The 14,713-nt window shown below is 35.5% G+C and overlaps 1 protein-coding gene across 6 annotated transcripts in view; it reads left to right on the forward strand.

Annotated features, from left to right (window-relative positions):
• Positions 1-14,713, forward strand: part of MAGI2 (membrane associated guanylate kinase, WW and PDZ domain containing 2) — a 1,438,402-nt gene that overhangs the window by 419,280 nt on the left and 1,004,409 nt on the right. For all 6 annotated transcript variants that reach the window (XM_043871630.1, XM_043871631.1, XM_043871626.1 and 3 more), the window contains exon 2: positions 9,393-9,509. In XM_043871630.1, coding sequence (XP_043727565.1) covers positions 9,393-9,509 — 117 coding nt within the window. The remainder of the gene's footprint in view (positions 1-9,392; positions 9,510-14,713) is intronic.

Genomic DNA, 14,713 nt, shown 5'->3' on the forward strand with positions numbered 1-14,713 from the left:
CACAATTTTTCACGTAAAAAGGGGATGGAACCTGCCCAAGTAGAATGGATTAAATATGTCTGTCACTTGCTGTGTGGCTGTGGACCTGAAAAGAACTGATCAACTTCCTGTGATTTATTTATTCATTTTCGAGAGGAGTCAACTGAAACTATTCCTGAAAAAGGAACATAGCAACAAAGCCTTGTACTTTCCTTTCTCCTCAACCTCCTCACCATCTAATAACATATAATAAACTTGCAGTCACTCGTGGACAGACATATCCTGAGGCAAATAGATTTTTTTCCCCTTCTTCCAATTCCTTAGAGACTGCTTTACTTGATTATTTTACTACTCTTTTGACAATGACAACATGTGAAATCAATTTTCTGTTGATGATCTTAGCTTCCTGGACAATTCAGATGATTTTAAAAAAATGTCAAATGGAGATTATCCATTGGGGTTATCCTTTTTCTCTTTTTTTGAAAATTGAAGTATACTTGATATTTCATATTATATGTTATAAGCATAGAGTTATCCACAACTTTTAAAGATTGTATTCCATATATAGTTATTATAAAATATTGCCTTTATTCCCTATGCTGTACAATATATCCTTGTGGTTTGTTTTATATCTAATAGTGTGTACTGCTTAATCCTATACCCCTGTATTGCCCCTCCTCATTTCCTTCTTCGCACTAGTAACCACTGGTTTGTTCTCTGTATCTTTGAATCTGCTTCTTTTTTGTTATAATTATTAGTTTGATGCATTTTTTAGACTCCACATAAAAGTGATGTTATCAGTATTTGTCTTTTTCTGCCTTACGTATTTCACTTACTATAATGATCTCCACCTTCAGTCATGTTGCTGCAAATGGCAAAATTTCATTCTTTTTTATGGCTGAATAGTGTTATATTTGGGACTTCCCTGGTGACTCAAATGGTAGAGTTTGTCTGCAATGCATGAGACCTGGGTTGGGAAAATCCCCTTGAGGAGGGCATGGCAACACACTCCAACATTCTTGCCTGGAGTATTCCCATGGACAGAGGAGCCTGGCGGGCTACAGTTTCTGGTGTCACAAAGAGTTGGACACAACTGAGCAACTAACCACAGCACAGCACACAGTATTACATTTTTTACACACACAGATGCCACACCACACCACACCACATCTTTATCCATTCATATGTTGGTGGATACTTAGGTTGCATCCATATCTTGTCAATTATAAACAATGCTGCTGTGTTTTCTATGCCTTTATTTCTAATGAACTATAACTAGTTATCTGTAATTATACTAACAAATAAAATAATTTTGTTGATTGCCCAAAAAAAACCCCAAAATATAAGAAATATTTAGTAAATAGCCTATGAAAATACAGAAGTTGGGTCTAGCAGAAACTTTATTTGGTTCTATAAATATTGTTTTGGTAGAATGTTTGTGTCTCTTGCAAAGGCCAAAATCCTAAGCTCTCATCGTAAAAGACTGGGACTTTGCAAAGTAATTAGTTCACGAAGGTGGACCTCTTATGAATGAAATGTGTACCCACATAAGAATAAACACTAGAGAGCTGGTTTCTCTCTTAGTGGTAAGAGGATACAGGGAGAAGTGGGCCATCTGCAGACCAGGAAGCATACCCTCAGCAGACTCTCAACACACCAGTTCTTTGATCATGGACTTCTTGGGTTCCAGAACTGTGAGAAATAGATATTTGTTGTTTAAATCACCCAGTCTAATTGTATTCCGTTTTAGCAGTAAAAACTGACCCACCTTTTGTAGATACGAATAATGAGACCCAGAAATAATTAAAGGTTTTGTACAAGACCACTCAATGAGTAAGTGTTGCAGTGGTAATTAAAACTCAGCTTCCAACTCTCTAATCTAGCATTCTGTCCACTATAGCATTTGTGACTTATTTATTCTGCAAACATTTCCGGGTCTCATATATTAAGAAGGCACTGCTTTAGAGACTGAAGTGAGGAGAGAGGAGAAGACCTCAAATAATTAGGAAATTCCCTGTCCCAGCAAGCTTAGAGTTTAATATATAACTTAAAGCAGATCCGCTAGTTACTGTATGGTCTGTTAGAATGTACAAGTTGTTTAAGAAAGGGGACCAAGATATGGAAATTCAAAAAACAAAGAAGACTTCTGGCCAAAAGATCACAAGGAATGCCAAGGCAAGGATAATTTTAAGCTGAAGAATGAATATGAATTAAATTGGTAATATCAAAGGGAAGGCTTTCTTATTCATAATGTTTCTTTCATAGAAAACAATAAAGGGGAAGTGGGAAAAATTGACTAGAAAAGCATAGGAAAGGGGCTTCTGTATGTTCTGGAAGCAAAAGTGATGGGTAGACTTTTCAAGGTGCTGCTTTCAGGATGTATTCATTTGCATTCATATCCCTGTCTAACTCCACTTATAAAGACAACTTCTAGGAACTTCCCTGGTGGTCCAGTGGCTAAGACTCCATGCTTTCAATACAGGGGACTTGGGTTCAATCTTTGGTCAGGGAGCTAGAGCCCACATGCTGCAACTGAGATTTTGCATGCGGCAACTAAATATCCCATGTACTGCAGCTAAAACCTGGAACAGCCAAATAAGTAAGAATAAATAAATAAACAAAGTTTAGAAGACAACTTCTAGAAAAGAAACTTTAATTGGATAAGAGAGAACAGGGAAAAGTGAATCCAGGTCTAACTACATTATACAGAATGTGAGAGATACATAACTTGAAAAGTGAAATTAGGGTGCTATTACCAAAGAAGGTATTATAAAGATAAAGCAAAAACATTTCTGTTGTTCAGTTGCTAAGTCATGTCCGAGTCTTTGTGACCCTGTGGACTATAGCACCCCAGGCTCCTCTGTCCTCCACTATCTCCTGGAGTTTGCTCAAATCATGTCCACTGAGTCAGTGATGCTAACTTGCCATGTCATCCTCTGCTGCTCCCTTCCTCTTTTGACTTCGGTCTTTCGCAGCATCAGGGTCTTTTCCAATGAGGTGGATCTTCGTGTCAGTTGGTCACAGTATCAGGGCTTCAACTTCAGTATCAGTCCTTCCAATGAATATTTAGGATTGATTTCTTTTAGGATTGACTGGTTTGATCTCCTTGTAGTCCAAAGAACTCTCAAGAGTCTTCTCCAGCACAACCATTTGAAAACATCAATTCTTTCAAAAGTACAAATGTGCAAAGAAAAATCAAATGCCCACTTCAGGATTTTATGGAGTGTAAAGGAAAAAAATGAGTTATAGAGAAGGAAATATAAGGTCAGTAGAATGTTAGAATAGGCTCATTTGGCTGAAGCACAGGATGAATAAATGACAGAATGAACCAGATTTTGACTTGCCGGTCATCTCCACCTTCTTACCTGCCAGTCATCTCCACCTTCTTCATACACACACAGCACTGTCCCAATCAGTGAATTACTCTCCCTAGTTTACAAAATTTTAAGGTGCATATTGATTTGAGAAGCATTTGACTCAAGGGACATGAAAATTTGAGTCAACCATCCTGCCCACAAATGAGTAACGGGGCTACTCTTGCCAGCTATTAGCAGTCAGACTCTTGGCACAAGTATTATAGAGCCTGGTATATTTCTTCTTCAACCTTAAGAAGACTGCTACATGACTAGAACAAGCAGTTTTTCTTTATTTATTTTATTTTATTTTTTTTCCATTTATTTTTATTAGTTGGAGGCCAATTACTTTACAATATTGTAGTGGTTTTTGTCATACATTGACATGAATCAGCCATGGATTTACATGTGTTCCCCATCCCGATCCCCCCCTCCTATTTCCCTCTCTACCCGATCCGTCTGGGTCTTCCCAGTGCACCAGGCCCGAACACTTGTCTCATGCATCCCACCTGGGCTGATGATCTGTTTCACCCTTGATAACTGGAGCCCATTATACAGAGTGAAGTAAGCCAGAAAGATAAAGACCAATACAGTATACTAACACATATATATGGAATTTAGAAAGATGATAATGATAACCCTATATGCAAAACAGAAAAAGAGACACAGATGTACAGAACAGACTTTTGGACTCTGTGGTAGAAGGCGAGGGTGGGATGTTTCGAGAGAACAGCACCGAAACATATATATTATCAAGCAGTTTTTCTTAAGGAATATGCCAAGGAGTTTCTGTCCATTTGAACTAAGTTGCTGATCTTCTTCCTTTGCTCCCCCTATCTGGGCATTCAAGTAGTGGAGGGAACAGAGCGGTTGTACTGGGGACATTTCTGAAAAGTATAGAAACTGTGAGATGCATGCCATTTTCAAGTTGTAATATTTAGAGTTTTCTCCTCAAATAATCCACTGGAATTGCTCCTTGATTCTTCTCCCACTCCCTACCCCATCTTTGCTCTGAACCCAGTGCCAAATAATTTGTGTGAGCTTCACTTTCTTTATTTGCAATATGAAGAATTTGGATTAAGTTATTTCCTAAGGGTTCTTCCTAGGTCATACTTTGATATCAGATTGAAAAGCTTGTCTGGGCTCTGCTGAGAAAATACCTGACTGGTTTGGGCTAAGAAGTTTTGTCTTCAGACTGTAGATTATGAGAATTAGGTACATGTTCTTTAGAAGCAGAATCATAGGACTCATATTTTCCCCAGATGTCTTACTGACAAATATGTAATTTGAGAAGGTAGTATATATTTTAATCTATTATTTTATTTTGTAAAATGAAATAATTTTCAGCTAAGTGAAATAACTCAATAATTATTCAAATATAATCATAAGCAAGAAACACTGAATTTTTTTGAAGAGAAGAGTAAAATGGCTAGAGCATGCAATGCTAACAGAATGATTGATGCAGGTATTCTATAAGCTACCAGATCTAGGTAGGTAAGATCTGGTCTGGGTCATTTGTCATTACTAACAAATGACAAAAAACAGAAACTCTAAAAACAATAATAATAAAAGCAAAAATTATATCTGGGGCAAATAAGATAGCAGATTATTTTTTATTTTCATTATATATAACATTTCTTAAAAATCAGTATATGGCACTCTATTTTTTAGTTTGCTTTAAAATGTTTGCTTATATACCTAAAATCAGATACTCTTAAGATACAGGCTCTATTTTTCAGCTCAGACATTGCCCAATATCTGTTGCTTAATCCTTCTTTAATGGAAATGTCTGATTAATAAAAAAGATGTCTTTAAAAGTGTATGTATTTTTATGTATACATATGTACACAAAACTTTTCTAGTCATGCAGTTTATTGATTGGGATCATGTATAATTGCAGATAACCAAAACCATAATAGTTTTAAGAAATGAGTATTTACTTTTTCTCTTATAACACAATATTCTAAGCTATGTAGTTACTGATATTTTAGCTTATCAGTGAAGCCATTAAAGACCCAGGCTTTTTCTAACTTTTACTACAGTATCCTTAGCATGTTGGATTTTTCCCTTGTCCAGCTCTCTTTGTGGTTTGTGATCAGAATATCAAGTCTAGCAGAGAGCGAAGAGTCCATGGAAGTCCCAAACAGGAATACCCAGTCTAGCCAAAATGGACTGGATGCAAAGGGTCTTGATATCAGATATAAATTTTAGTTTAATGAATAAAGAAACCCCCTCCTTCTGTGTTAGGTCTCAATGGCCAGGACAGAGATGCTGGAAGTTGCAAGGGCAGCTCAGGAGGTGGGGAACCAGACCGTATGATGGTTTCAGACAACCATGATCCATGCGCTGGGTCTGAAATCCATGTTATAGGCCTGGAACTAAACTGGCTCTAAATAGAAAAGAATAGAGAAAATATATGGTAGGCAACCAGCAGAATTTTTCATAATAAGGATAGTGGGTAAATACTAATAAAACTGCCTTATCTGAAAGATGCTATGATAAATTGTGAAGGATGATAAAGTATTAGTGAAATACGAGGCCAAGATAGACCTTCCAAAACAAATGTGACAATTCATTTTAGTTAATGGAAGAAAATTTATATTAATTCTCAGAAACTTCTGTAGGTTTTTTCATGGAAAAAAAGATACAGCCAGTCCCTGAATGATTAGACAACCATTTTTGTTGTTGTTTTCTTAGGTAAGTAAACCTTTGAGACAACTTGTTGTTCAGTTGCTCAGTTGGGTCTGACTCTTTGTGACCCCATAGACTGCAGTATACCAGGCTTCCCTGTCCTTCACTATCTCCCAGAGTTTGCTCAAACTTATATCCATTGAGTTGGTGATGACATGCAACCATCTCATCCACTGTTGCCCCCTTCTCCTCCTGCCCTCAATCTTTCCCAGCATCAGTGTCTTTTCCTATCAGGTGACCAAAGTCTTGGAGCTTCAGCATCAGTCCTTCCAATGAATAGTCAGGGTTTATTTCCTTTAAGATTGAGTGGTTTGATATCCTTGCTGTCCAAGGGACTCTCAAGAGTCTTCTCTAGCACTGCAGTTCAAAAGCATCAATTCTTCAGTGCTCACCCTTCTTTATGGTCCAACTCTCACATCTGTACATTACTATTGGAAAAATCATAGCTTTGACTATACTGACCTTTGTTGGGAAAGTGATGTCTCTGCTTTTCAATGAGCTGCTAGGTTTGTCATAGCTTTTCTTTCAAGGTGCATGTGTCTTTTAATTTCATGACTGCAGTTACCATCCGCAGGGATTTTGGAGCCCAAGAAAATAAAGTCTTTCACTGTTTCTATTGTTTCCCCATCTATTTACCATAAAGTAATGGGGCTGGAGTCCATGATCATAGTTTTTTGAATGTTTAAAGCCAGCTTTTTCACTGTGGTCTTTTACCTTAATCAAGAGGTTCTTCAGTTGTGACTGCTAATGTGGTATTTTTGTAGTAGAAGAACTGGTTTAAATTGATAATATATTTTCAGGAGCCAAGACTCATCTTGGACTACAAAATGTGAGCTTATCCATGTTATATTAGGCGAATGATTCTAGCCTACTTTAGTGGACAGACTACATCTGTTGTTCTATAGTTAGCATTCTCTCAGGCTATCAGAAAGGATCTCATCACTTTACATGCCCCACATATTCAATTAAGTTCATCACTCAGTCATGTCCAACTCTTTGCAACCCCATGGACTGCAGTGTGCCAGGCCTCCCTGTCCATCACCAACTCCCAGAGTTTATTCAAACTCATGTCTGTTGAGTCGGTGATGCCATCCAACCATCTCATCCTCTGTCATCCCCTTTTCCTCCCACCTTCAGTCTTTCCCAACATCAGGGTCTTTCCCAATGCCCCACACATATTAGACAGAAAGAAAAGAAAAGAAAAGTACAGTTGCTGAAAGACATCTAGACTCATAACTAGGCAGAAGAGAAATGAGAAGAGTCAAGAATGGTGATTGCTCAACAGCTATATTGAAGTAGCAAGAGTAGACATGTTCTTCTGACTATGAAAGACCAAGGAAGGAAAACAGGATTTCAGAATATCTTGTTTTAATTAATTCAGTGTGATATCAGTAAGTCCAAGACCTATGGAAATGCAGGACATTTGGAGATATAAACAATAGATGATCAATATTGTGATGGTGGTTTCCAGTTACATTCATTTCTGATTGCTCCACTGTTTTGATTGAAAAAAAAATGATTTTGAATTTAGAAAATAATATGTGCAAGTGTTCTGGATGTAATATTTGTGTGCATTCTATAAGCAATAAGTTTTCCTGTCATTTATTTTCTGCTATCATATTGGGTAGAAAAATAAATTGAGACTACTGACAAATATATGAGAAACACTGAAGAGTAGAAATTTTGATAGTTCAGTTAAAAATACTATTTTGTATGGCATCTTGCTCAGACTGTACCAGCAGATTAGAGGCAACTGAAACAATAAATTTGAAAACTTCAGAAATGTAGCAATATATAGTTTTCAAGTATATTTACTGTTTGTGTAAAAGGTGTTTGTGTTGCATATATGCACACTCACATGATTTTTTTTATGTGGTCATGGTGGTGCAAAGAGATTGTTAATGAATTGGAATTTTGAGATTAAAAGGAATTGAAGAGAATGTGATTTTTGTAACTGTTATGAAGGTGGTGGCTTGGTCACCAAGTCATGTGCAACTCTTGCAACCCCATGAACTGTAGCCCACTAGACGCCTCTGTCCTTGGAATTTCCCAGTAAAGGCATGGGTTGCCATTTCCTTCTATCACAGATTCCTATTTCCTCTGCCTTTAATTTTTTGTCTTGGCTAAATTACCCTAATATGTTTGAAAAGATCAGGGTTTTAGAAATTCTTATTTATATTTTACAGATATTTTTATTTATAATTCATTCTTCCAAGTATTAGAAAAACAAAAGCCTTCATTAGATAAATCTTCATAATTTAACATAATTATTTTTAAACATGAAAATAATCTATGATAAATTCACAGTATTGGTGCCTTACCTAAAGCCCAGCTTGTTTGATGCAAGGAGATCCAACCAGTCCATCCTAAAGGAGATCCGTCCTGGGTGTTCACTGGAAGGACTGATGTTGAAGCTGAAATTCCAATACTTTGGCCACCTGATGCAAAGAGCTGACTCATTTGAAAAGATCCTGATGCTGGGAAAGATTGAGGGAAAGGAGGAGAAGGGGATGACGGAGGATGAGATGGTTGGATGGCATCACCGACTCAATGGACATGGGTTTTGGTAAACTCCGGGAATTGGTGATGGACAGGGAGGCCTGGCCTGCTGTGGTTCATGGGGTCGCAAAGAGTCAGACACGACTGAGCCACTGAAATGAACTGAACTGATACTCAAAATTACTTCTATACTAATAATAAACTCTAAAAATACTTAAAATATTTCAAACATTATAGTTAAAAATCATCTGTTCATATTTTATACAACAGATGCATTACTTCTACTCATTTTATAAAGATAGTAAAACATTAATATTGGTGTAATTCTTTTTTTTAACTTTTTATATCACCCTACTTATCCAAATCCAGAGTAACTTTAAATAACTTAAAAATCTTTTCAAAACTTGAAGACATACTGAGTGAAAAGCCAGTATCAAAAGGGCAAATAGCATAGATTTCTCTTGTATAAGTTACGTAGAGTAGTCAAATGTGTAAACAGAAAGACTGGAAAGGAAATGACTGGGGGAAAGGGAATGTGGGAAGTTAAAAAAAAAACAAAAAGATCTTTTTAGCCATGCAATGAGATATACTCTGCCATTTCGTATATATTCAGTTCAAGAGTGATATGTGTCTTTTGCTGTGATACAGACTTCATTCTAAATGAAAATGAAAGAGTGCGTGTAAAACACTGAGCACTGACTTGGTGGGTAATTATTAACTTAGTAAATGTTATCCTTTACTAGTATGGGTGATAAATGTTTCAGAAGGTCAAAAGAGCAATGTGAGATAATGCCAAGTTTTAAATGAGTTCCTGAGTATGTTTATGACAGAATCAAATTACACACTTATTTTCCAATTGTATCATTCTAGGAGGAATTGTTGATAAGGATCTTCGTCACTACCTCAACTTACGATTTCAGAAGGGTTCTGTGGACCATGAACTTCAGCAAATCATTCGTGACAACCTCTACCTCCGCACAGTGCCATGTGAGTAACAGGCGGTGTTATTTTTTGCTATAGTAACAGATAAATGTTCAGTTATATATTTATTGTTTAATTTAAAAGAAAAGTTAAATTTCACTGATTTTTTAAATGATAGACTTTTGGAATAGGCAATTTATTTGAGATACGGAAGTTATAAATGCAAAAGCTTATAACTGCAGTTGTGTGATTTATCATGATGTCAGATCCAGAAGAGACTAGTGATTTTCAAGCTATAAAACCTAACTTACTTCTCAAGTTGATATTGAGAAATATTAGTTCTAGTCCATGATGTTGATGATTTTAATGTTTTGGGTAGAACTCCACACAGGGAGACAAAGAATGCAAATTCAATTCATTAGCTGAACAAGCTTTTTATAGCTAGAATCTACACAGTAACTGCCAATATCATCACCAGTTTGCAGCAGAGAGGTCTTACAAGTTAAAAGGAAATTATGCATCAGAAAGTAAAACATGTTCTGTAACTCTGAGAAAGTGATGACATTGAGAGTTGGGCAGAAATGTCTTGTTCATAGCCTATAGAAATTCACAACAATCCCTGATTATGAGCAGGTGCTACTTTAAAAGAGAGGAATTGGTAAAATGATAAACTTTACAAATCAACTGTTTAGTACCTGCTTCAGTTAATTTGATAATCTTCTGTTTACTTTAGGACAACTCAAGGACTTTTCAAGCCAGATACTAGGTTATAAATAGGTATCAAAGTCAGTTTCTTTCAAGGTAGAGTCTATGACCTTTGGAAATTTTCCAGTCTCTCTGGAAACTCTGATCTGCGGGTGTTATGTATGTTCTTTCTTTTGTTTAGTTCTTGTTGTTAAGTTGCTAAGTCTTGTCCAACTCGTTGCAATCCCATGGACTGTAGCCCACCATGCTTCCCTGCCCATGGGATTTCCCAGGCAAGAATACTGGAGTGATGAGTTGCCACTTCCTTCTCCAGGGGACCTTCCTGGCCCAGAGTTTGAATCTGAGTCTACTGCATTAGTAGGCAGATTCTTTACCACTCAGTCACCAGGGAAGTCCTCCTTTTGTTTTAGTTTTGTTTTAAACTGTAATAAATTCAAAGATGGGGTCTCTGGAAGGTTGATATTAAAGAAAGAAAAACTTGGCTGGAATAGATGAAACAAATAAACCATATATATGGTTTCTGGGATTGAACTACCAGAGCTATGTAGAAGGTATGGATTAAGGATGACTATACTGAAAAAACGAAAACACACAAAAAAGTAAAATGGATAATTCAGCATCCATTTAGCCTACACACATCTTAGGAAGGGTAGACCCTTGCCACTGTTAGTACTAAATGCTCATCAAAACAAAAATGTCATGGCACCACTATCAGATATTCCTGGATGCGAATGCTTATCGATTGACATCCTGTCAGTCCAAATGCTACTTCTGTCAGTGTGTGTTAGTTAAATGAATAGATTTTTGGACTCTTGCTTTAAAACTAGGCGTAGAGAAAAGTGCATTCTTAAGTTTGTAAGTTTGACATTAGAGTGATGGGCAGAGGAAGATAGATTAAAGTAAGTGACTGAACTATTTATAAGGAAACGAATGGATGCGTTTTCAAAGCTGTGATGTTGTCAGTACAGACATGTGAATTTATCTTCTGTGACATGAAAGAAAGGAGATCTGAAATACTGAATAAAGAATCCAGGTACTTTATTATATTTAAAAGCTTGGAAGGATAGATAAGAGGCTGACATTCAACAATACTTGTAGTCCTTGCTAAGGTAATCACATAAATAAGAACTTGTAATTAAATATGAAGATAATAATAGAAGTAAGTTTTGCATTAGTTCATTAACTTCTTAAATAAGTCATCTCTCTTTAGAGTACCCAAGAAATACTATGATGGAAAAATAAATATAGGAGTAAAATAACAAGGCTTATATGAGTAAACATAAAGGGGTTTGTGATATGATTTTTGTACAAGGTCATAAATTCAATTAGAAATCCTTGAATAGCTCCTATAAAGAGATGATTAGAAACTTAATGAATCTGAATATTATGATAGAACAATTTGGATTTGTAGCCAGTACTCCTAATATCCAATAATACCATTCACTAACAATGCTCTTAACTTAGCATAAAAGTGAAAAAAAAAGCATCTAAGACAGATGTGATTCTGATTTATATTATCTGTGATTACTTTACACTGATGAACTGGCTCTGGACAATCCACCAGCTTCACTCAGTATATCTTTTAATGAAATGTTCAAATATTTACAAAGAGTATGCAGCAAAGATGTGTCAGTAGTGTGAAAAATTCAGCTGTTGTTTAGAATTTATGCGTGCATCCAGTATGTCTATTGAGTTTGAGTATGGAGTGACATTTGTTACATATTCTTTGGGTCACATCATTCTCACTGGTTTTCATGTATCCAGAACCGTAATAGGAGCACATGTTACTGTGGAGCTTATCTCTGCCTTTATTCATGTATTCATTAATATGCTACCTCTTGTTTAATTTACTAACAGGAAAGGTCATGGAAACAAAATTATTAACTTCTAACTATGTTTGGGTGGTTTAACTTTTTATAAGGTGAGACTCAGCAATTTTGTTTACTACCACCACATTACTCCGCCATCACCAACTACAACTAGTAAGAAACGAGCAAAGTCTTGGAGCTGTATTTCCTTGGTGCCTAGTGAGTAAGAGAGAGTCTTGGGTGAGGGCTACAGAGACTTCATCCTTTCTATGCACACAAATGTACTTGTCCAAATCTTACTGTGAACAGTTTAGCTTCTTTACCTCCTTCTGAAGGATACCTGGACCTGGCTATTGTCTGATTTCTCATCTAAACATGGGAGAGAAGTTGTCAGTCTTAACTCTCTACTGGGCCTTAATTATTGAGGCATATAATATAAAATTCCATCAGTCTGTTCTCTGCCCCATAAACAAGGGTTGACTGCATTTATCATTTTTATTTTGTCTTCCCAGAACTTTATCTCCGAACATAATTTCTCAAAATATGTGTTTTAAATCTAGGCATGGAAGGCAGGGCTTGATTACAGAGACAAGACTGTTCAGCATACAGTGAGCCTGAGTGCTTACTTACACTCACAGGCCCACACATACACGTTCATGAGATAAGTTGATCATCTTCTAAATTGAATTATGTAGAAAAGATCCTTAGGAACTGACTGTATATTTTCTGTAGAATAAAAGCCAGTCATTTGATTCTATCTGTTAAAGACCTAACCTTGTACCCAAATGTACTTATATATTTAGTTGCTAACTGTGCAATTTTTTTAGGATCTTCCCTGGTGTCTCAGATGGTAAAGAATCTGCCTGCAATGTGGGACACCCAGGTTCAATCCCTGGGTTGGGAAGATCCCTTGGAGAAGGGAATGGCAACCCACTCTAGTATTCTTGCCTGAAGAATCCCATGAACAGAATAGCCTGGTGGGTTACAGTCTATAGGTTGCAAAGAGTCAGACATGACTGAGACACACACACACACACACAGTTTCATGAGATCAGTTCATCATTCTTTCAAATTGAATTATATAGAAAAGATCCTTAGGAACTGACTCTATATTTTTTGTAGAATAAAAGCCAGCCACCTGATTCATATCTATTAAAGACCTAACTTTGTACCTAAATGTACTTATGTATTTAGTTATTATTTAATACTTATGTATTTAATATTTATATATTTAGCTAACTATACAATTTATTGGGGGGCGATACACATCTTAAGGGTATACTGGTGTCCTAAAGTGAAACTTAAATTTTAGTTTTTAAATAATGAATACTAAAAATGACACTTTCGACAATTAGATTTCAGGCTATATAGATTATAGGTAATGGAACTTTACGAGAAATGAGTAAATAATGATGAAACAAAACTGTTGTGATCTGGAATGTGATAAAGCCTAACCAAGAAAAATGTATATATATGTAAATAAAGAACTCTAAAGAGTTTAGAACATCCATCAAATGGGACTTCTATTACCTTGATAGTATAGAAAAGACAATTTCAGAAGCACTAAGCTAGCAGCACCCATTAGCGATTAGATGAAATTGTTTAATTGAGTGTTAAGTGTACCTTGGTAAGGCAGCATGCATTGTCCTTTGGGTATTATAGACTCAAAAGTATATGAGAAAAATGAGTGGAATTGAAACAAAAAATATTGGAAATTTTTCAAATGTTTAAAGACTAAAAAATGGAGTTTATTTTAATATTCTACTGAGCATAATGATTGCATATAGTTAATGAATCAAAGCAACCATGATTGAATTGACTATGCTTTTTCAATATGAGAAAAATAATCATTTCCATTTATTGATGAAGTTCTGTTTTTTCTGTCCTTAATATTTATTATATATGTGAATTAATTTTTGAGGCAGGTATGAACACAGATATAAATGGTGAATACTTTTTCCCTTATATCAGGTGACATGAGGAAGGGACTTCAATAACCAATTTTAGAAGTTTCAAAATGAAATGGAGGATAGTTAAAATTAAATTTCTCTCCCAATAACACACTTTATCATTTGTTTTATTAGGAAATATTTTAAATTTATCTGAAGCCAAAAGAAATATCAGTGTATATAAACCAAGTAAAAGACAGAAATCAATAAAACTAAAAGTCTAAGACTCTTCCATAAAAAGGAAATAAAATGAAAATCATAAGTTTAAGATATGAAAGAAATTACTTTTATGGAAGAGCTGATTGAAATGTAACATGCAATGATGTTTCTACATATTTAAGCATTTTAAGTTAGTATAACTAAACTATGTTAAAAAGAAGCATTTTTAAGAATAAAATTGTAAGGCTTCTAATATATTTTTAAAAATTCTCTGTTATACTAAATTATCTTTCATGTAAAAATGAATAGAAGCAGGCTCTTAAATGTTAGGGGTCTCTCTCCTCTTAAAGAGAGACCAGCACAATGAAAGGTACAGCTATGCAGAGTCAATGTCCCTTTGCCCTAATTATACAATCTCATATAAGACTGTGGTCAGAGTTAACTATTGGAGAGAAGCAGGTGACCACATATGTATTAAAAAGTCTAGAATTAGGGCAGAAATTTTATGGTGATACTTTATAGGGAACAATTATTTTAATTCTTAAGCAAAAAATAAGTATTTTAAAGTTTGTGGAAAATATGTGTTCTTATTCAACAAAGCAATATTTGTGGTTTTTTATTTATTATTTATTTATTTTTTATAAATTAT

The sequence above is a fragment of the Cervus elaphus genome, chromosome 18 (assembly GCF_910594005.1).
Source record: "Cervus elaphus chromosome 18, mCerEla1.1, whole genome shotgun sequence".
NCBI lineage: Eukaryota > Metazoa > Chordata > Mammalia > Artiodactyla > Cervidae > Cervus > Cervus elaphus.